This window comes from Plectropomus leopardus, chromosome 22, assembly GCF_026936395.1.
Source record: "Plectropomus leopardus strain MGB_pleo_1.0 chromosome 22, ASM2693639v1, whole genome shotgun sequence".
Taxonomy (NCBI): Eukaryota; Metazoa; Chordata; class Actinopteri; order Perciformes; family Serranidae; genus Plectropomus; species Plectropomus leopardus.
In genome coordinates, this window is record NC_142197.1 from 12,676,107 (window position 1) to 12,699,446 (window position 23,340).

The 23,340-nt window shown below is 40.4% G+C and overlaps 1 protein-coding gene across 15 annotated transcripts in view; it reads right to left on the bottom strand.

The window, feature by feature from the left end:
- wnk1b (WNK lysine deficient protein kinase 1b) overlaps positions 1 to 23,340 on the bottom strand; it is a 116,649-nt gene that overhangs the window by 11,123 nt on the left and 82,186 nt on the right. For 4 of the 15 annotated variants that reach the window (XM_088072889.1, XM_088072879.1, XM_088072878.1 and 1 more), the window contains 23 exons: positions 21,139 to 21,231; positions 20,266 to 20,340; positions 17,687 to 17,956; positions 16,785 to 16,855; positions 16,504 to 16,654; positions 16,171 to 16,287; positions 15,739 to 15,849; positions 15,578 to 15,629; positions 15,156 to 15,296; positions 13,425 to 14,346; positions 12,754 to 13,073; positions 12,598 to 12,668; positions 12,243 to 12,299; positions 10,703 to 10,786; positions 10,530 to 10,566; positions 10,369 to 10,439; positions 9,261 to 9,548; positions 8,886 to 9,160; positions 8,100 to 8,175; positions 7,884 to 8,013; positions 5,861 to 6,058; positions 5,309 to 5,401; positions 1,238 to 1,279 (listed from right to left, as the gene is read on the bottom strand). In XM_088072889.1, the coding sequence (XP_087929015.1) occupies positions 1,238 to 1,279; positions 5,309 to 5,401; positions 5,861 to 6,058; positions 7,884 to 8,013; positions 8,100 to 8,175; positions 8,886 to 9,160; positions 9,261 to 9,548; positions 10,369 to 10,439; positions 10,530 to 10,566; positions 10,703 to 10,786; positions 12,243 to 12,299; positions 12,598 to 12,668; positions 12,754 to 13,073; positions 13,425 to 14,346; positions 15,156 to 15,296; positions 15,578 to 15,629; positions 15,739 to 15,849; positions 16,171 to 16,287; positions 16,504 to 16,654; positions 16,785 to 16,855; positions 17,687 to 17,956; positions 20,266 to 20,340; positions 21,139 to 21,231 (3,745 nt within the window). Of the gene's footprint in view, positions 1 to 1,237; positions 1,280 to 5,308; positions 5,402 to 5,860; positions 6,261 to 7,883; positions 8,014 to 8,099; positions 8,176 to 8,885; positions 9,161 to 9,260; positions 9,549 to 10,368; positions 10,440 to 10,529; positions 10,567 to 10,702; positions 10,787 to 12,242; positions 12,300 to 12,597; positions 12,669 to 12,753; positions 13,074 to 13,424; positions 14,347 to 15,155; positions 15,297 to 15,577; positions 15,630 to 15,738; positions 15,850 to 16,170; positions 16,288 to 16,503; positions 16,655 to 16,784; positions 16,856 to 17,686; positions 17,957 to 19,662; positions 19,741 to 20,265; positions 20,341 to 21,138; positions 21,232 to 23,340 lie in introns of those variants that run through there. The other 11 variants (XM_088072890.1, XM_088072880.1, XM_088072881.1 and 8 more) reach the window with 10 other exon arrangements.

Genomic DNA, 23,340 nt, shown 5'->3' on the forward strand with positions numbered 1-23,340 from the left:
CCTGCTTGTTGTTCACAGCTGCCGTGTACCACTGATCTTGTGTTTTAGTCTATTTTTTGACCATTAGATGGCACTCAAGCTCTGTAACAGCTGGCAGTTTGCTTTGTTTGCCAACCCTGAGCATCAAACTCATCACTTTACAGCGAGAAAAAACAAAAAACAAAAAACAAAAACCTTGTAGAACGTACCCTGAGTGCAGGTTCAGACTAATTCAACTATTATTTGATACCAGCACTATAATTATAGCATGTTTGAAGACTGCACATCTTCATTTCTTCTCTACCAAGTCAAGGAGAAAACTAAATCAGTAAATGCTGAGAGATGAGAGGAAGACAATCATAAAACACCTCAGCTCTCTGCTACACACTCTGCTGGTTTCAGATATTTTAACACAATCGAAATCAAAGGTTCAACTTCAAGCAAATCTGGTTTCCTATGACTGCAGACAGAGCCCTGATAATATGCATGTGGATTTTTCACAAATATACAGTTTTAACATATTCAGGCCAGTGAAAGAGAACACCGGGAATAATATGGTCTTCTATTATCTTACTGTCATGAATACTGCATCATAACCTTTTCTTAAAAAAAAAATCCTCACAAATGTTTTTTTGTACTTGTGTTCATGTACCTTAGATCCAGAAAATAGTTATATTATTACACAGATCTGTTTATCAGATATTATACAAGAAAAGACATAATAGGCAGAGCCAGTAAAAAAAAAAAATAAATAAATAATCATACAGTTGTTCTGATAAACTCGAGCGTCATGCTAAATAAAATGGAGGAAAATAAAAATGAGGAGACGCTGAGTCATGACTGACTGCAGCAGCATGGTATTCTGGGCAATGTAGTCCTGACCACAAGCCATGACGAGGGAGGAGAGGAAAGGGAGGGTGCAGAGTGGCGCACAGCTGTTCAGGTGTGTTAGTGTGTGTTTGAATGTGTGTGTGTGTGTGCGCTTGTAGGTGCATGCACTGTCAATGTGAAACTGGTCAATTCAGTCATTTCAGTCTCCAAGCTGGGTGTCCTTTGATCCTTCATATTCAAAATGTAAAAATTCAAAAATATGCAATGTTTCGGTGAGTCACAGTAGCCGAAATAACTGAATCGAACTGATCTCAGATCTGGCAGAGGATCAGAGTTGAAATCAGCAGGAGGAAGCGTGGGAGAGCAAGTGCAAGGGTGGAGGAGTGGTTGGATGGAGGGAAGAAAGACCAAAAAGAGAGATAGTTACTACAGAGCTGGTTGCAGGGGCAGACTTTTTTCACCATCTTCCCTGTGCGGCCGGAAGACAACGATTGGAGGATTGGGAGAGAGTCAGAGTTAAACCCACGCCCACAACACCCGACAACCAAACACAATGCATCCCAGTACGATTATTGGAACTTAAAGCAGTCAATAAACAACACTTAGGGGTTGAGTTGCCCAAAAACATCTTTACACTGAGATCAGTACCTGTCACACAGTGCGCTCTGATTAAAGTCCTAAAAGTGGATGTTGATGTGCGGTTTTTAAATGTATAAATTAAAGGCATAAGGCGTGTCTGGCTTGTACTCTGCATTGTGAGAAAGGCTGACCACCAATGTCAAGTCACAAGGCTGCCTATAAGTCATTATAATGAGAAACTTTTTCCAAATACTGAGTCAGTAATGAAAAACTAAACCAAATAATGAAAAACTTTCTAGAAATAGCAAGTAATGTTCTCAAAATCAAATTAGTATCCCAAAATGAGAAACTTTCTGAAAATGATTTCTATCAAAATAATGCGTTAGCATCTAAAAAAAATAATACATTTTCACAAAAATAATCATCTCATAATCTCACAAAAAGAGTCCATATTGAAAAATCATGAGCAATTATGAATGCTTTTTCAAAATAATAAGTTAATATAATCTCAAATTAAGTCTAATAAGGAGTTTATATATAAAAAATGAGAAATATCTAATATATAACTTCTCTCAAAATAATGAGATATCTACAAATAATGACAAATGAACTGAGTCACTATTTTCCGAAAGTTTCTCATTATTTTCACAACTCATTATTTTGAAACATTAACACATTTCTTTCCAAAATAAAGTCATTTATTATCAGATACTAACTCATATTTTTCAGAAGGCTTCTCATTATTTATGAGTGACTATTGTGAGGTAAGTCACTATTTATCAAAGTTCATCATTATTTCAAGATACTTACTCTTTCTTTTGAAAAGTTTCTTGTCATTTGGACATACTAAGTAATTATTTTGTAACTATCTCTTGTCAGCTTTTTTTCCACCACACTCATAGAAATGGGCTTCCACATTATATACTTGAACAACTGTTTAAAAGATGCTTTTCTTTTGACAAGAAGGTAATTTTCTGAGGAAGTGCAGACACCAACTACAAGCACACTTTGTTGACAGTTACTGAGGTAGCAACAGACCACTTAATACTGGAATATAAATATTTTGTAAGCAAAGCTCTTGAGGATGATACTTGTGTTTAACAGTAAACTAAACTGAGTCTTTGCTCGCTGACTCTAAGTCCCGTCTGTACTGCGGCTTGAAGATGCTTCTGGGTAACCAACCCCTGGCTCTGATGCGATTCTGAGTCCTCTCTACAGCTCATAGGGCCGTACCAGAACTGGGTCCATGTTAGGATTCATTTATATCAAAGTACCCTGTTTCTAGACCTCTGAATCACTGCACACACCCCTGATTTGGCCGATTGAAATAGAAGTGAAAATGGCAATGGAGTCTCATTTTTAAGGTAATTTACATGAATGAATTAATAAATTTAAAATCAGTGTTACATTAGTTTTCTTGCTGAGCTATATGTTTACAAACAAAGAAATTCTGATCATTAAGACCCAGATCTGTCTCTCTCCCCTCCTGGCTGTGCAGTGACAAGGGTACAGGTGAGGGACACATGGGGTGAGGAAAGGGAGTGAGGGAACAGGGTAAGGAAGGGAGAGAAAGGATTTGAGCTGCAGAGGGTTCAGAAGCATTCATCTTCATCAAGAACAAAACATTTACCCAACACTACACATTATGGTTATAATATGACTCGAGGAAAACAATTTCTTAATCGTGACAGAAAAATACAAATAAATAAAGACTGATGCACAGCATTTTGGAAGAACTGTGCTTAAACAAATGCAATTAATCAAGTTTAATCAAAAAGAGATTATAAATCTTCTATAAAAAAAAAATGTATGGCAGAAATCTCAAGTCATCAGGGCTCAACTTGTCATTCCCTGTTAGTCTGCTTGTTTTCACAGAGGTGAAGGTTAGAAATTGAGGCAGTCAGGATTTGAAATGACTGAAACACAAACAAACTGTATGATATATCTTTAGATTAGTAGGACTAGAAATGAAATGCTGAATGGTTTAAATGCTGGTTATTACGAGCTTAAAGCTTATTTGGCAGTTATCAAGTTGCCATGTAGCATTAGCTAAATGGTTAAAATGTAAACGTATCACACAATGAAGCTACTGGCAAAATCCATGTGCATTTTAGCTGCTGCTTCCCTTTCCCAGGGACCTGACTTGCAATTCATGCAACCATTTGTGGTAATATTGAACTTATTTTTGACCGACTGCCCTATGAAGACTTGAGTTTGCGTGGTTACACTGTAAACAGATTCACCAGCTTCTCTGCTGTTGTATTTGCAACAAAGTCGTTACACAAAGACTGTCTGGTAGGGGTGGGGGGAAAAAAAATCAATATGCCATAGTATCACAATATTTTTGTGTAGCGCTACATGGATGCCAAGTATCAATTTTCTAAATACATAATTGATTAAATATACAAATGCAAATTGATCTTTTGGTTGCCAACTAGAATAATAAATAGTGATAAATCACAATATATTGCAATATATGTTATTTCAGTACTCAGCATATTGCAACACATTAAAATTGCAATAATATTGGGACTGAAATTGTAAGGATTTTTACCTTTAAACTTACGATTCCTCCAACCCATGCAACCACAAAGGTAGTGTGTTTTTAACCTCTAATACGACCCACAGGCATTTATGAAATAAGCACCCCTACCAATGGATGACAGAATAATAAATAATAGCTTGTATACAACCCTTACTGGTTGCAGTTTTAAACATTTAATGTGCGAGGGTTGCAGTTGCACCAAAATGTCATAGTTAGGTTTAGAAAAAAACATCATGGTGCAGCTTAAAATAAGTAATTTTATTATTTAGCAAATGTTGTCACTCTTTATACTCCATTACCTGACTTCCTTTTGTCCTATCATAAAGACTAATATTAATAGAGGCCGCTGCCTAACAATTAAACATGAATATGGGTCCTCTCAGCTGCTTGTAAAAACGACCTGGTTGTACTTTGGAGGAGGACAGTCTCCTTTAAACATGCTAGTGCAACTCGAGTTTCCCATCAATACTGTTGCTGGTTGATATACAGAAGTTTTAAATCATAGAACCTCACACTTTTTGTTTTTTGGCTGGTATGTTCAAATATGGAAGTTCAATTTGTTGACAGCCTTTTAAAGTGTTACTTTAGATAGTAAATATTTTGCTGTGTCCTTTCTATCAATTATGATGCTATCATTGTATTTTTGGAGATGCTGTTGTTCTGTGCAGCTGAAAGTGCACAAGGTTGGCATTGAATGTGAATGACTTGTTTGTTAAGGACAAAAAGAAAAGACTATTGAGAGAAAGATAGAGAGAGTTAAAAGAAAACTAATATATTGATAAGTGAAAATGACTATGGGAAGCTCTAGGATGTAAGAAAGACAATGTTTGTCATTGTGTTAACTTTTGTGTCCTGCAGCCAACTCTTATCTCTAGTTTCCCCTTTTTCTTTTGGACCTATTTTTTCCCCAACATATACAAAAAGGACACTTGTAAGGTAGTTAAATGTTAAAATAAAGAGCAGCTGACTGCCAATTTAATCTGTGATAAGAAGCAAGTCTCATTTAAAGGCTCTAATTTAAACCAAAAACTTAGTTTGGCTGGTAATTTAAAAAAAAGTACCTCAATCCCACCTGCTGCAGTGAGAGAGCTCTCAGGTGCGAAAGTGTGTAAAAAGTATAAGCTTGCATGCTCCCCTGCGTGAATTTATGTTTTCTATTAATGCCTGACAAGCTGACTTTTGTGGAGAAATCAGTTTTCTGCAGGACATTAGCAATATCAGAAGCAGAGAGGGTCTTCCTCCATCAAAGAAGGAAACCCTCGGGAAGACAGGATGACCGTGACTTGACAGATATAGTAAAGAAAAAAATATAAACAGAAGTAAGTAAGGACGACGGGTAAAAAGAGAAGAGCAAAGAAATAAAGCGTTACACACAAAGAGCCAAGCAGGGCGTACTCAGAAAGCGCGTCCTCCTGCCGCCAGGCTTGAAGGCCAAACGCTCCGAACCCCAGCTGAACTTTACACAGCCTGAAGAGAGGGAGGAGGGAAGGAAGAGGAGGAGAGATGAAGAACCAGAAAAGGAGAACACACAGAAGAAAGATGGAGAGAGAGAGAAAGAGAGAGAGAGAGAGAGAGATGAAGAAGATACAGGGAAAGAAAATGAGCAACAAAGAGATAGAAGACAGAGAAAAACAGTGAAATAGAGACAGAAAGGACAAAAGTAAGACAGACAAGATATAGATGAGAGGGAGGGAGAGAGACGCAGGTGAAGGAATACAAAGGAAGAATGTAACAGTCGGTTAGCCATCACACTGCTTTACACAGAGCGAGAAACAGAGAAAGATAGAACAAGATGTGAGAAGTGTCTTTTTGTGAGGGAGTGAAGACAAACCAACTGCATGCATTTGTGTGCGTGGAGAATTTCTTATGTTTTGAGGAGGTTCATGAGGCCTTCTTCAGACTGGGGATTCACAAATGTTTGCCTACCTGGGGTGGGAGCACACAGGCTGGGCACAGAGAGCGCCGCCTCGCTGGTGTAGGCCGAACACAGGTTGTTGCTGGAGGGAGAGGGTTTGAGTGGCTGGAGCAGAGTGCTGCTGCCCGAATCTGCTAATCCTCCCGGTGCTAACAGAGCCAGCTGACCGGGGAACATGGTGGGGACGCTCTGGGCGGATAAAGTGCTGCCTGGAGATAGCACAAGGCATAGGCAGGAGAGGACAGGGCAGGAAAGACACACCACAGAGACACACAAAAATACACACACACAAATAATGGACAAAATAAGACACCCGTCACCACAGACATTTACAAAGACACAACCCAGCACACACAACCACACAGAGAGAGACAGACGGGGAAAGCAGTCAGAAATGTTCAAGCTCTGAGCCTGCACCAGCGTACACCCACATGCACGTGTAACCAAGCAGATCAACACAAACACATATATGTGCACATGGATGCATAAACACAGAGACAGTGTAACGTTAGGGTGAACGTTTGAGATCATCCTGGCTGTAGAGCAGGATTCTTGATTACGGTACATATTCTGGTGTTGTGTTACTGTTGAGAAGTAAATGTTTAAAGGGTCAGTTCAACCAAATTACACAAAAAACAAACACATTTTCTCACCTTCTTCTGGTGGTATCCAGCTATATTTATATGTATATATATATATGTATATTTAAATCGTCATGGTTTTGATGAGGTGAATGAAATTTCACCTGTGTTGCTCAAAGCATTCAAAAGCAAAATTTAAAAAAAAATGAATGCTAAATTTAATGCTAAGTGCTTATGCTTCTGGTGCAGACACCTCCTGAGCACGCCAGGGAAACATAGTACTGTGGCGTATTGCACGTAGCATGTATTTTCATGTGTGATGGGACCAGAACTGTCTGGAAATCCCACTTCTTGGCTCCTATGTCCAATCCAACTTCTGCAGCCAAACTTTTTTCTGTCAAACTTTTCAGGAGGTGCGAGGTGCATCTCCGAAGCTCTCTGCGAGCCCCACAAACCATCTCTGCAGTTCTGCAGAAGCTCTGTGCAAGTTAAATTGGCTTCAAAGCCCAGTGCTGTTACTGCGGGTCGTTGCAGCATTGCTTGAGCTAAATGCTAAAGTCAACATGCCAGCATACTCACAATGCCCATGTAAACATGCTGATGTTTAGCAGATGTTTAAGATATTAATATGTTAGTTTAGCATGTTAGCATGCCAACATTTGCTAATTTGCACTTAAGGGAAAGTACAGCTTAAGATGATGTCATTAGTTTTGCAGGTTTAGTCATAAACTAAAGTCTTGGACAAGTTCAAATTTTGACCTGAAGATGGCGCAAGATGTACAGAATCAATGGCAACTATTTTCTATTGATTAAAACATTGTTGCTGAGAGGAGATGCTGCTGCTGCACAGTGTTGTAGTCTAGGATAGCTAGGACTAAGACCACAGTGTATTGATCCAAGACAAGACCAAGACTCAGTAGCAGGACCAATGTGAGTCCTTTACTGCATTTTGTGTGTGGGAATTTTCCCTAATTTTCTAATTTAAAAAAAAATATTAAGGAGCTGAAATCAACTTAACCATCTTCATTCAACTCTCCTTTTTAAACAGGCAATCTAATGATAATCTTGCAACTGTTGTCTTGAACGGTGTTGAAGTAAAATCCTCTTTTTCTGCGACTGTAAAATGAGTTTGAGTCAGAGAGCCTTTAAGAAAAAAACATGGTCTGGAGAAAGGCCTTGAGACCAAGGCAGAGACCCGTCTTGAGTACTATAATGCTGCTGTTGCATTTCTTTAAAGGTAAATGTTTAATGCTGTGAGCAAAATAAAACAGATTTTATTCACCACCACTGTGTTGGGGTGACCACGCAAATCTTAGAATTGAATATCTCAAATCCTGGAAATAAAACCAACTACTTCTTGGCTTAGAGATCACAAGAAGTAAGCAAGAAATCATGTTTCTTTGGACTTTGGGTGAACCAACTTTTAAATATTCACGTTTAAACAAGAGCCTACCTGGCTGTAATGGACTCTTGCTGCTGTGAGTGGAGCTGGTTCTGGATGATTTGGAGGATTTGCTTTTGGTAGGTCGTCGCCTCCTGCCGGTCAAGCCTATCACTGGAGGGAGCACTGCAGCTGGAGGAACCTACACAATGACCAAAGGAACAATGCTTGCTTCTACTGTAGGAGATGCCGTTTAGTGTCTGTACTGATGTAACTGAGGTGAGTTACCTTCCCCAGCCTGGTAAAGAGACTCTCTATTTCCTCCTTCTGGCGGGAGTGCAGGGCCTGAATCTCACGCATGTGCCTGGTGGTACACAGAGGGAATGCAAAATATGAGGAGTAAAATATTGGCTAGCTAAAGAAAGAAAAAGATAACGAGGGTGAGGAAGCGAACAGAGAAGAGGCAGCGGAGGGCCGAGTGTTCTTGGAAGTGCTTAACATCCTTTTTCAAGAAAAGAGGAAGCAGCAAGAGAGAGAAAAGTAATGAAGGAAAGTGGGTGGTTAACCTCATTCTTGAGGGTGCTGAAAGAGGAAGGGGAGAAAAGAGAAGCACAGCCTGCTATTTTTGGGGGCACAGAAACAGAAGACTGCAAAATCTAGTTTTCTTCAAAGCAGATAAACTTAAAGTGGAAAGCAACAAATTTTCAACTTTTCAATTCCTTCCCCACCTAGACTCTCCAAGTGTACCTATTTTAGTGCTATGTAAAATGAAAGTGATGAACAACTGTAGAGGCAGGGATTGTATTATTGCAAAATCATTAGTCCACTGCAAAAGTACTCCTTTGCCGTTGATAGCTGGCGCTGTACGTCGGAAAACAAACAGCACGGTTCTCTTCCTGTTTTAATTGCGCAATGGTTGACGCACATCCTTTTTGTGCCGTAAATCGATGCGATCAACATTAAATTCAGAATTAAATGTTAAAACAAAAACATTATCTCTGGAGGCTTTAATAAGCAGGAGGTGAAGGAGGAGAGTGCTAACAGGTCAACAGGAGAGCAGAAGGGATAACTTACTTTTCTCTGAGGTGGCTGACTTCCCGTTTGAAGTCTTCATCCTCAAATTCGGAGTCATTGTCACTGCTGATGTAGGAGTTATTGAAGGAGTTGTTGTTTAGACTCGGCAGCGAGGCTTTATGAGTGGAGTCTGGACTCAAAATCTGCACAGGATTACTGGGTCCATTAGCAGCCTGGGCGGCGGCGGGTGGAAGGGTCTGCTTGGGCTCGAGGCTCTGCTCCTGGGCACGACTGACTGAGAATCTGCCGACACGAGCCTCCGGGTTGGTGGTAACCTTAAATAAAAGAGCGGTGGATGAGATAATGAACAAAAGGAATATGGAGAGTTTTTTTTTAAGTTCATACATGTGGTCAAATGTCATAAACAGGAAATACCTGGAAGCGTCCGATGGTTGTAGTAGGTTTAGGAGAGGGGCAGGGTGAGGTGAAGGGGGAGGCTTGGTGAGGCGCTCCAAGAGTCCGTTGTGGGAGTCCATCCACAACATCTCCTCCTTTTCCCCCTTTCAGAGGAGAAGAGGAGTCCTTGTGCAGTGTGTTCTCTGGGCTGGAGAGAGTGGAGGAGGACGAGGAGGAGGAAGACGAGGAGGAGGAGGAGGTGGTGGTTGAGGATGATTCGGTGCAGGCTGGACGTTGGACAGGAGGTGCTTCAGCAGCCAATGAGACCTGATCAGCAAGAGTAAAGACAACACAACAGAGAAGAAGAAATGGACACATAGGATTACTTCACTTAGCCTGAGATCAAGGCAACATTTTGATGATTATTAATCTGCCCAATGTTTTCCTCATTTATCGATTGATACACGGTCCAAAAGGTATGTTTTATACAACCAAAAGTCCAAAAATCTAAAGCTATTCCGTTTATTATCATGTATGGCAAAGAAAAGCATCAAAATTACAAATTCTTGCATTCAAAAAGCAAGAACCCAGCAAATGTTTGGTATTTTTGCTTCAAGAATGACTTAAATGATTATACAGTTATCAAACAGTTGACACACCCATTGAAACCAGAAACAACAATCAGTTTTCTGCATTTAGACTTTTCACATTTCATCACATCACCTTTAAAACCTTAGAATATTGGTTTAATTTTTTCTAAAAACACTGATCAACTTTGTAAGAAATGTCTCACAAATTGCATGAAATTAGGAAAAGGTGACAAGAATATGAAAAGTAGTTCTACAAAAGACAGAAAGAGAGAGGGAGAAATTAATTAAAGGTTAATAATTTAAAACATAGGGAAATGTCCAGAAATATATCTATTATTATTATTTACTGTTTTATCTATATATTTATTTTTCTATTTCTGCAACCTTTAGTTTTAAAACAATCCTTTTTCTTTTCTTTTTTTGGCTAAATCTCAGGTATTTTTCTTGTAATTTCTTCCAGTATTTTTCAAAGCCATTTGCTCAGGTTACAAAGGGTTAATTCGCTGTCAACTGACTACCCGTTGACGGTCTAGTCTGTTGTGTGAAGGAAATCTCACCTGAAATCTTCCCAGTTTAATTCCACCTGAAGGATGAGGAGGAGGAGTTGCTTCCTCCAGAGAGAAGGGAACTAAAAGACAAATGTTACAAATATTAGACACACAGATGAAAACAGATTTAGAGACAGAAACATAGATAATACAGATAATTATATACATACTTGGTTGTCCCGCTGACGATATGCCACCGTGAGAGGCCTGGGATTTACCATGGAGAGAGAAGAAAAGTGGGTTAGTACTAAGCACACTGTCATTGAATCATGATATATATAATGTGAATGTGAGTTAACAGGATAATATCCACATATCTGTGTGTGTGTGTGTGTGTGTGTACCTGTGTGTGTGTGCTGACAGGAACTGTCTCTGGGCTCAGTGCTCTCCTCAACTGAGCATCAAGGTCCTCTAAAGGCTGCTGGGACTGGGAAGAGACAAGATACACTTTTAGACACATACAAAAATAAGTGTATGCACGCACACGCACGCACGCTCATGCACGCTCACACACAGAGACACACACACACACACACACACACACACACACACACACACACACACACACACACACACACACACACACACACACACACACACACACAGGATTAGCCACTTAAGTTGATTAGCAATACAAGCACAGATCAGCCAAAAGCACACATGTATACTAGGACTGGAAATCAATCTTTTTTTAATTTTTTTTTGTTTTACTGACAGACAGGAGTGTGTCATTTTAGTTATCCCTCCAAATTTCCTTTCCCTGTGCCAAAACATACACACACACACAGTCAACGGTAAGGTGATGGAGAAGGCATACAAGGTATTCTATTCCCTTCAGCATAATAACTGCAAATTAAAAATAAATAATTCAAATCAAATCCCTTGTGAGTTTTCAATTACAGCAGGATTACTTTAATCATACAGGACATGTCTCAGCCATGAGGTATGTAAGTGGCGGGAAGTGAATGTTGGTAACTTGGCAGGTCAGATTTTTCATGAAAGAGCTACGAGTCAAATCTGCGGAAGCCCAATTCTCCCAATGTGAGAAAAACGGATCATGGAAGACACTGAGAAACTTTTTTTTTAAAATAATGACACTTTTTCAAAAATAATTAGAAACATTCTCAAAATAATGACTTAGTATCTCAAAAATAATGACAAACCTTTTCAGTATTTTTGATAAAGTTTGTCATAATTTGCAGACATTGAGCCATTATTTCAGAGATCTTTTTTTTTCATCACATTGGCCAAAATAGGCTTCCATACACATCTCACTAGTCAGTGGTTACATCGAAGGACTATTCTTAGACGGCAGCATTCACAGCCACAACAAAACAGTCTGTACATTAGAGTCAGTTCAATGTCTTCTCTGCCCTGAGGTACCTGGTCCTCAGCCTGTCTGCCTGCCACCTCAGCCTCTGTCTGTCCAAATGTGTTACCATGTCTCTCACTCTTTCTCTTAAACAGCTTCTCTCCGATCAGCATCCTACTTTCTTTAATTATCTATCATTATTATTAATTTAAGGTAAAAGTACAGGGATTTCTTTGTAGCTTAATGTATTTATTTGATGTTACATTGTTTCGTTTTACTATTATTTATTCTGTTGTGTTTTCAGTTGATTAGAATGCAATCATCTTTTAAAGTAAGATGGGAGTATAATGGAGATGAAACAATGTCCGAGTCTCCTTTCCGTGTTTTGTCGCATAGTGTTAAGTTTCACAAGTTATTAAAATATTCAATATGCACTTTACAGCACAAGCACTATTCATTCACAACAGATAAGGCATTGATACTGTACTCAAAAGCATAGCACACTCAGGATACATACAGTGTTGCACTGCATTGGAAACAGAACTCTAAAAATTAGCAAAAAATAAAACACCTGTATTAGACAAGGTCCAGGGAAGGACGGCAGGAGTTCTGAAGGAGGAGAACTGGCCTAATCCCAGAGAAAGAGAGGCGATGTAAAGACAGAGTGGGAGAAAGAAGAGAAAAAAGATTTGTAGAGGAGGTTATAAGAATAGTGTTTGTTGTGGTGAATGTTAAAAGAAATTTTCATGCAGGATGAGTGATGAGAAAAGTGAGTAGAAACATCTTGAAACACCTATGATTTCTAAATTACAGACTGTAAATTACCCCAGCAGTTTCTCTGCTGGCTGACCACAGAAATAAATAAATAATAAAATGACTGGTGCTTTAAATATATGTAAATAACTCGTATTGCTCGGACCACTCACCGGTACCCTGGATAAAGGCGTTTTGGATGGAGTGCTCTGGCTGAAGGATGAAGCAGGGATGACTGAAGAAACTGAAATCATAAAGTCAGTAAGCAACATTATTAAAACACATGAACTGACACAAGCACATATGCAGAAACACATCCATCTACATACCAATGGGAGCAGGGGTGGAGATCGGTGTTCCAGGGCCCTGGACTGGAGCAGGTGACCCCAGTGACAGGCTGGAGGGGGGCTGAGGAGGATTGGCTGGCTGGCTGGAGCCAGGTGTGGTGACAGATGTGCTGGAGGTAGAGCCGGGGCCCAGTGGGGATGAGGTACCTGCGACGGAGGGTCCAGAGGCAGGGTCAGCAGTTATGATGTCTCCCTGGGTGGACGACACCCCTCCACCGAGATCCATGAAGAGAGACCGCAGCTTCTTCTCCAGAGCTTGGATGTCGTCCGGTTTGCCTTGGGACTCAGTGTATGCTTCACACCTAATAAATACATCAGTGAATGATTAGTAATTCTTCGCAATAAATGAACCAAAGCCCCTGAAAACAAGCTAAATCCTGACGAGTGCATGGTAGTGATGACATCTTTTCCCAAATGAGTTTTGCTCACTGTAAACCAACAAGAAAAGTCCTGAGAAGATTCAAACACAGAACCACAGCTGTTTTCACTTTCACAGAAAATTAAGATTTCAAGCACAACACAAGCAGCTGCGTAAGAACAACAAGAACTTTTCCTATTTATTTAGAGACTAGAACTGGAAAAACAGCCCACGCTGAAGACACATTTCAGTTGGTGCTAATCAGTCCTAAAGACTAAATGTAAAAATCTCTCACCTTGCATCACATTCCCCACAGTGTGTGTGCGTCTGCCCGGGCAGGGCTGCCGTCTGCGGCTGGGAGTGGACCAAGGTGGGTTGGACTGAAGGAACATTGGTGGTCACTGTCTGGAGCCCCACAGCAGGAGAGGAGGAGGCAAGAGGGGGAGTGGGGTGGGATCCAGCAGTGGAGGGAGCGAGCTGGGGGCCTGGGATGGCAGTAGTGGGGATAACTGAGGAGAGGGTGGAAGTGGAGGAGGAAGGAGAGACTGAAAGATGATCGGAGGAGACTTCACTGGCTGGAAGGGCAGAGGAGGGAGGGGAGGATACAAGGGGAAGAGTCTGGGAGGGAGGAGGGGAGGCGAGCATTGTTGGAGGGATGCTGGCAGTTGGTAAAGTGGAGGGAACTGAAGTAGCAATGACAGCAGAGACAGTTTGAGCCTGAGGCTGGGTGAAAGCCTGGGGCTGGATTTGTGCTTGCCCCTGGACCTGCATCTGTCCCTGGGGTTGGGACACTGCCTGCAGAGGTACCTGTGACTGAAGGATGGACTGGTTCACCACAGTAGGAGGAGGGGAGGAGGAGCAAGGAGGGCTGAGACAGACAACAGGCACAGAGGAAGGGGTGGTGGAGGAGGAAGGGGGAGAAAGAGAAGCATCTATGACCTGCGCCTGGTTTAAATTAGAAGGAACAAGCCCAGCAGTAGGATCCACAGTAGGAGTGACTGTGCTGGACTGTGAGGGTACAGAAGCTGCTGCAGGCTGCAGAGGAGGATGGGTGGAGTGGATAGCAGCTGGGGCGGTGCTGGGTCCGGGATCAAGCTGAGTCTGGTTCTGTTTGAGCTCGGAGAAGGCTTGTTGTAAGCTGATGGCTCCAGCAGACTGCGACAACGCAACACCTTGGCTTGGAGGCTGGGATGGAGCTGGAGCTGAAGATGGAGCAACTGGAAGAAAAGAAACTTGGTTTGATTTCTTTCAAAAACAGAGGAAAAAACATGACTCTTGGCAAGAAATGTCCCACAAACTGGGGAAAATTTAGTAAAATGTGACAAAGAAATGATATGAAAATTAGCTGGACGGGATTATCTGATATCAAAAAATGTCCAGAAAACTGTATGCATACATTTTTAATATTTAAAATAATGTTATAAAAAGCCAGTTTCTTTTCTTTTCTTTTTTTTAACATTTTATTTTATTTTTATTTTCAGGTAATTTTCTTATGTGTTTTTAGTGATTTCTTGTTAATTTTTTGGGCTATGTTTTGTTAAGTTGCTCGTTGCCTTCTTTTTGTCGTCTAGATGGGTGTGCTTTTGTGAGCTTTTTATTGAAAAATTAACTATAATTTTAAACACTGCATAACAAAAAGGTATTTCTGATATATTTTGATCTGCACACAATATCCAAATGAAAGATGCAGCTATTGATATTTCACTAGTGTTCCACTAGAAGATCATACGGTATCAAATTAAGTAAATGCCACTGTGTTATTGCGTTTAGATGGAACATTTGGGCTGAGCAATTTCCTTTAAACGCATTACAGCCTAATCTGATGAGTGTGTGTGTGACAAAGAACAATGCCATTTAGTGCACATTTGTGTGTGTGTTTGAAGTTAAAGTGAAGGAAATTGTGTGTATTTTTCAGCAAACCTTAAATGTACAACACTTTTTGGGGGGATGGAAATGAAAACAATTAAACTGTAAGTTAACCTGTGCAGGTTATACATGCACACGCCCACACACACACACTCCGAACCTGTGTCAGCAGGAGATGCAGGGGCAGGAGAGGCAGATGTGGGAAACATTTGTTCCTTCAGCCGGGCTTCAGGTACGGGGCTGACGATGAACCTCCGACCTGCTGAATGGACCACTTGTGCTGTTGCACTGGAAGGGATGTCTGTCAATACACAGCATTGTTATTTGTTAAACCTCAGAAATAAATAAGCAAACTACTATTGTGTGCTCCAGTTCATCTGAAGCTTTGCTAGATGCTTTACAGAGAAAACATGGCAGATCACTGTTTGGAAATTCTGTCCTGTCTTTAGATTTTGCAGGAACTCAGTGACACAGACACTTAAAGTCAGGTCTTACAGTTGCATGAGCCACCCTGTAGCCCCACTGGCACTAACACTGGTGCCTACTGTTATATTAACGCTTTTTATTCTGTTCTTCTTTTACCTGGCATGGGGACAGATATAGCAGGAATCTGCTGCGCCATATCACCTGCCATCTGTAGATCAACAACAAAAGAATTAAACACTGAGAGATAAATAAAGGTGAAAACCAACACCAGCAAGCCTTAAAACATAAAGAAAAGACACGAAAAGAAATGGATTTACCTGGCTGTTTGCGTCTCTCTCCAGACCCTTCTGGTCTGCGTTCTCTATCACCTCTCTGACTTGCTCAATGAAAGACTCCCTCTCACTCTCCAGGATGAACTCACTCTGGACCTGCAGTGAAAAAAGTCACATTAAAATGTGTATAAAATGTAACAGAAACAAAAATACTGTCTGGTTTATGGTGCTAAAAAGTGCTAAAATGGAGCATCTCAGGCAGAGGGTGAATGCAGGTGTTCCAGCGCAGAAAATATGAGGAAAATGAAGTGTATTCAACTGTTGAAGCAGCAAACATGTTCTAGGGGAAACCCAAAATACAGTATAAACCTGAAAATAAGCCTAAAGGTCCACTTTAAGATATTAATACAGTTTGAGTGTGAGTAAACAAATCAGAGGAGTGGTGGAGAAAATGAAATGAGTGACAAGTGTGTGTACCATGATCTGGGCAATCTCCTCTGGGTTGTCTCCATCCAAGTCAAACCTGAAAGTCACCATCTTTCTGTTGTGGGTCTCCAGCTGACACTCTGCTACTCTGTCTCCTAGGTTGGATATCTACACACAGACAGAAATACACGGTGAAAGAAAAATACAATTAGAAAAAAAGATAACAGACTGTAAACAGATTAGTGTCTCAATTAGACATTTCCCATAACTTTTATTACAGCTCATAACTATTTAACAACCAATAAATACAAACAGTGCTGCAATACAAAGGGAGGATATATTGTTCCATTATGACTTTATAGGATTTATGGGATGTGCTATTACATTGAGGACATTGAGTTTCGCCTTGGAGATTTTCTCATGGCGCGAGCGACTTCGCACAGAGCGTTTCTGATGTCGCTTGGTAGAGCGCCCTTCATGGCGACCTCCTCCTCCCTCGTTGCCGTCGCTCAGACCTGACATCTCAGAGTGGCCACTGAGGTGAAAAAGAGGCCAAAGTTAATGTGAGAATAAGTATGTAAGTAGGAATTGTGTAAGAAGCAGCTTCACGAAAGTTAAATGTGATCAAAACATTATATGTGTGAGTTTCCTTGTACATTCATTACCTCTCTATGGATGAGAGAACTTGAGGTGGGTGCAGTTGGGACTGGGACAGCTCTGAAGACTGAGAGGCAGACTGCAAAACACACACAGGCACATGAAAATGCATGCACACATGATCAATATGATCACTACCAACAGTAACAACAGGAATGTTTTAGGGGGGGAAATACAGCAGGACAGCATGAAAAATAAGCAAAGTGTGAAAAAAAAGTATGAGAGAAAACCAGATAGATTGCAGGAAATGTCTTCATGAGTTTAGAGGACTTATTTGCATTAAACTATGAAGAGCAGTCTTGGGCCAAAAAGCAACTAAAACTAGAGCATAGAGCAAAAAGAGCAAACTGCCACAATAAGATGGATTGTATTTGTCAATTCACATTTGAAATAAAGTGATTCATATTGGGAATTGTTTTTGTACTTTTAGTAAACATTAGGTGCCAGACTGCATAAAACATCAAAATGGAGCTTGCCAGTGGAGGATCCCCCGCACGCCCTGACAGAGGTCCTAGCTAAGCCCCTAATGTCCTAAAATCCTAGAAACGTCTTAAAATCCTAGAAATGTTCTTAAATTCTCTAATCATCCTAAAATCCTAGAAACACCAAAAAATCCAAGATATTTCCTAAAAAGTATCCTAAAAACTTCCTAAAACACTAGAAACAAGTTAAAATCTTAGAAATGTCCTGAAATCCCGGAAACGTTCCGATATCCTATAAACGTACGGAAATCTGAGAAACATCCTTAAATTCTAGAAACGTGTATGGGGCTGCTGCGACTGGCCCCTGGCCTCTTGACATTTTGCAAAAGTGGCCCTCAAGCAAAGCAAGTTGAGTATCCCTGTCCTACAGCGGCCATCTTCAACCATCAGACATCCACTTGGTGGGCTGCACTGTCAACAACCAGTACCTGGGGCAGTGTTTCCATCACATTATCAGGTGGGGCGGTGACTACACTGATGATTGGCACCTCGGTGGCCAATGGCTGAGGCACAGGTGTGGGCGCACGAGCAGGAGGAGGAGGAAGAGGAGGTGGGGAAACAATAGTAGGCACCACCCCAACAGGGAGAGGCAGAGAGGAGGGAGGGGAGGCAACGGCTGCTGCCGGCACAGTAACAGGGAGGGACGGCGAAGAAGAGGGCAGGGTCACCAAGGAAACGGTAGACGGCGTTACACTGGGCTGAGAAGAGGACGAAGGGCCGGAAAGGAAAAAGAGGAGAGAAAGAAGAAAAAGGCAGATAAGGCAGAGGATGGGTGGGAGGAAAGGTCAGAAAAGGGAGGCAATGTCATAGAGAGGAGGAGGAAGTAGATAAACCCGGCAAGTGATCAGATGTGATGAGCACAGACAGATTTAATGCCTCGGTAATCGAACAGTGAACTAAAGCTGGTCTTCAATTCAATTGTTGGTTCATCTTAAGCCTCCTACAGACTGCGATTTTAGCATTTCTATGAGTTTATGCAAGTCACACTCGGCGACATGAATCTGATAAACCGGGATACAACATCAAGTTTGATGTATGCAAACTGTACGATGACATCACCTACTGAATCACAGGCTACAACATCCATCGACAGCAATACCCAAGAACAAAATGTCTGCGTGCGTCATGCATCTACGCGGTGTAGTGGTTGAGAGAAAAATGGAAACATGAATTTAGCCCTTGCTATAATGGCATTTATGAGTGGAAAAAAAAGTCTGAAGAGGAGGAGAATGAGAATGTGGACATGGTCATAGACGGGAAAAAGAGGCCAACTTTGCAACGAGAGCTTGAAGTATTACCATCTACCAGCATTTAGCAGAGTCGCACTCATCAGTGCCTTATTTCTTTTTTTAAAAAAAATGTTCTTTTTATGTGTGACTTTTACAACCACATTGTCATAAATGCAGAGTCTTTTGCCAGACTTACAATACTGTACAATGCAGATGCAGCATAATTTACAGGACAGTTGCACTTCCCTTCTTTCCTCCACCTTCATTTATCCTTCCATCATTGTCTTTGTTAAAAACACATACATATACACACAGATATACACACACATACACACTTTCAAACATGTAGACATACACACATACGTATATATATACACTCACACACACATATATACATACATACACATTCACCTACACGTACATACACATTCATATTACACTTCCATATCCACCTATACTCCTACACCTATTTACTTTCACAAATACATATGAACCCTTAAAAGGACATACTCGTGTACATTTGTCCAAACTCTGTAAACAAACTTAACTATGAACACTTGAACTATGGGAGTGTGCGTTGCTATTGATCTTCACAAAAAGAGAAGTTGAAACTGTAGTAGGGTCATCTAAAGTCTGCTTGTAGTGGGATTATAAATTTCATCCATTTATTCCAGATTTGATCAAATTTTATTCTTCTGAATCCTCAAAGAGAAGGTCAGCTTTTCCAGTTTAAATATTTCCAAAATTATTCCATACCAGCCCTCTAGGGTGGGTGGTACTGGGTTTAGCCACTTTCTAGTGATTGATTTTTTACTTGCCTCCAGGAAGGAGGAAGTTGAGGTCCATTGAAAACTGCTAATATCTCCCCAAGTCTCTTCAGAAAGCCTTTTTCCTGCTGCTTTTCCTTTATATCTTTTTATATATGTAAGGAAAGCATCAGCTTAGGGACTTTCCTAAAATTTAATTACTGAATCCTACCTACCAATAACTCTTCAGGTGGCAAAAATCACTACTAACAACAAAAGACAGAGATGTCAAACAAATCACTGTGTCTATAAATGCAAATTGTTTGTTTGTACAAATGCACATTGATTGTACAAATGTCTACAATCACTTATAAACACAAGGACACCTATGTGCAGTATATCCACATACACTGCCATATACGAAGGTACCTGAACCAGAGCGAGCTGAGCAGCTTGGTACAGAAGATAAAGATGTTCTATACTGGGAGACGGACTGAGATCACAAAACTAAACACACCAAACATACAAGCACAGATACATGCACACAGACAGACAAACACGTGTATGTAGACACACATAAAAACAAACCCAAGTGCAGGAAGCATGCCAATGAGCGAGCCAGAGAGTGGAAAGAAAAATAGAAGAGACAATCTGAGCTGACAAAGAAAAAGTTTACAGTGAAAAAGTAGCAGTTCAGGACGAACAAAACACACATTAACAACATATTGGCTAAAAATGGCATCAAATACAGGTGTGTGTGCGTGCATGCGTGTGTGTGTGTAAATGTCTGTGTGTGCCCATGAGTATCTCTGGTTTTCATTGGTTTAGATCTTAGCATGTGTGTGCAAATATCTAAGTTTAAAAGTCGCGAGTGTTTTATGTGCAAGCAGGTTATTTTGTGTGTCGGTAAAGATAAATGCAACTCTCTGTAAAGAGCCAGCGTCAGCTTAAGTGCACTTATACTGGGTTTATTATGTATTGTGTTACATATACAGTTTGGTAAATTTCAGTTAGTGGTGCTACTTTACGTACTTGTGACGACACCTGCGGCAGAGGTGTGTGTGTGGGGCTCTGAACTGATGTAATACTGTGACTGGACGAAACAACCTGGAGAGAGAAGGAAAAAGAAGAGAGAGGAGAGGAAAAATATCAAATATAAAAATAAAAAAATGTACATGCACACCAATATCCTTTTTAGGTTTGATCCTTTTTATAGCTAGCGCAGTTTCCAGTCATGTCCTGCTTATAATAACCTGGATAAAGTCAAATCCCAGTTATGAGAAACCAAAATTAGTTAGAAAATCCAGCTGGGAAAATCAATTAAATTCACATACATAGTATCCCCTATATTGTTAATTTCCTGAAAGGCTGTTAACAGATTTTACAATTAAAAATATTTTGTAAAATGTGAATGTAATATCAAGGTTTGGACTGTTATGTAAACATGATTATTATTGGGAACCAGCTGTTTTTGCTGGTTCAAATCAGGAAACTTCAAACATTCCTTCTTTTTCTGACAAAAAAACATTTGATCTCCGATTAACATCCAATTTCATGCTCAATCAAATCAGTTTAGGGCTGCAATTAGTTCATGGTGGTGGTTTGTGCTGGGGGCAAACACAGGTCTTCCAAAAGACTGTGGTATTACTGCAGGCAAAGTGCCAGCTCTGTGGGAGTGGTTACCTTCAAGCAAAGGCAACAACTTCAAAGAGAAAGCTGAGTTATTGCTGTATAAGCACAAAAAATAGGGTGGAGCTATTTTTGCATTTTATCTTTATGGGGTTTTGACATCAAGGGGATGTGGTATTAAAAGTGGGAGAAAAGTGATGCAAAGAGAGAAGAGAAGTCTGGATGTATAAAAATTGACTTTTCAGGTTGCAAATGTTGTTTTTCTAGTTGTCTCACCTGTTGGGAGGTCCCAGGGGGAGCAGGCTGGGTGGTGGCAGGAACCAGAGGGGGTCCCGGAGTAGGCTGAGGGGTGGGAGCCTGAACCTGCTGCTGAGGAACAGATTAAGAGATGGAAAGATGGACAGAGAGGAAGTTGTAGAATGTAATAGGGTGAAGGACAGGAATGGAAAAACAAGAAATAATCAGAACTTGTTTGTAGCTTGTAATTCAAAAACGGTGCATGAGTGCAAACGCAAGGTACTTCTGCTGTCCTCTATTGATCAGTGTTTAATCTACATCTCCTTCTTGTGTATGCACACATGCACACAAACAACACGAGTACATCACTCTATATGGCAACAGATATATGCACACAAACACCAACTGTATGCATATACAAAGTGCGTAGTGTGACACTACAGGCACAGTACTGGGGTTAGGCAGGGTGTAAGTACAGGAGTTTACATGCAGGTCAGACTCTAAGTGATTGGTAGTGATAACAAGTAAACAAAGCACACAGTAAAAGCTGGAATACTGACACCAAACACGAAATAACTCACCGCCGTTTTTCCTAAAACGTCCTAAATATCATCTTCAGATCTACTGCATCAGGACCGAGGTACAGTACAACATAAAGTTGTACTAGTACTTCAATACTTAATTGAAACCATGTGTTCAAAACGATGTACATTCAGCAGTTTTGAAGGTACCAAAGCTAGTAGTAATGAATCAATTGTTCCTTCACCTGTGGTTGCTATGGCAATTTCTCAAGCAAAGAATCACCGTGTGAGCGGAGGCCTGCTCGGTGACTTTTTCTGTACCAGCACTGTGTGCAGGTTGTTTAAAGGAAAAAGAAAAAAATCTGCCTATTTTGTGTGCCTAGGTCTTTTCCATTTCCAGTTAACTTTTGGAATTATTGACTTTTAATCCTGCTACATTCCCAGGGAGCATTGAGCTTAACAGAGCTGCGCTTTTCCTTCCTGAATCCTTCCAATAATCAACGACACTTAAGGACAGCAGCACACAGACAACTGAACTCTTGGAAGGCTTTTAGCAACTTTCTACTTTTCACGAAGCCCACCCTCACATAGTGTGGCAAGAGCTTACACAAATATGCTGCACTAGACACACTGCAACCTACCTTTTCCTACAATCATTGGCAGTCACGTAAAGACAATAAATTCACAGCACAGATATCTAATAAGTAAAATGTATAAAAAAGAAATAGAAAAATTAACATAAATGACATGAAACAACAAAAAACAGAGAAGATAGAAGATGTAAGAAAAAAGCAAGTGATTGTAAGTGGTTCAAAGTTAAAAAAAAAAAAAAAATGTAGAAGGTTACACTGATAATATCAGTGACAACTGGACCTTTGCGGAAGAATTTGATTTCCAGTCTGAACACGAAATTAAGAACACAAAATGGTACAAAAAAGAACTGACTGAGAGCCGAGATATTTAGCAACTGCAACACAAAACAACAGAAAGAATCTAAAATATACAAATGAAACGTCTATCTGCGTGGTTACATTGCGAGGTTTGTCTAAGCCCCCTTGGTTTTGTTGTATGTTTCTGTGTGTTTGTCCATACAAATCAACAAAGTCTCTCACCCTTATCATACATACTTATTTTTTTACATAATATTCCATGTGCAGGTTTATAGAATATATAGCTACTATTTTAAAGATTAATATACACAATGCTCACCATTTGAGGTAGTACATGTGTTCTTAGGACCAAACGGACTTTGGATTTGTACGAGCAAAAATTCAAGTATACCATACATACAGTATACTCCTGCAAACACACATTTCTCATATACATTCATATATGAACATACAGACAAAATTTTACTTACTGATATAGACAAATCAAATACGCAACATAAACACAGAAAGGAGGGGGCTTAGACGACTTATAAAGCTTGTACACCAGAGTTTGTCTCAAAGACTGCCTTCTAAAAGCTTCTAAATTAATTATTACTCAACTCATACTACTGAGTGGAACTTGAAATCAAATGTTTTCGGTCTTGGTTGTGCCCAGGTGTGCTCTGAGTCATGCCCTCGTCTATAAGTGGTGCTAACAAAGGCACCATGTCCACCAAAGAGTTTTTTTAACCTGCTGAAAATGCCAGGAACTCCTTACAAAACATCCAGCTGGGATTGCTTGAGAGTGCTTCTGAGGTGCTTTTTAGCAGAGATGTTGCGTCTTGTTGCTA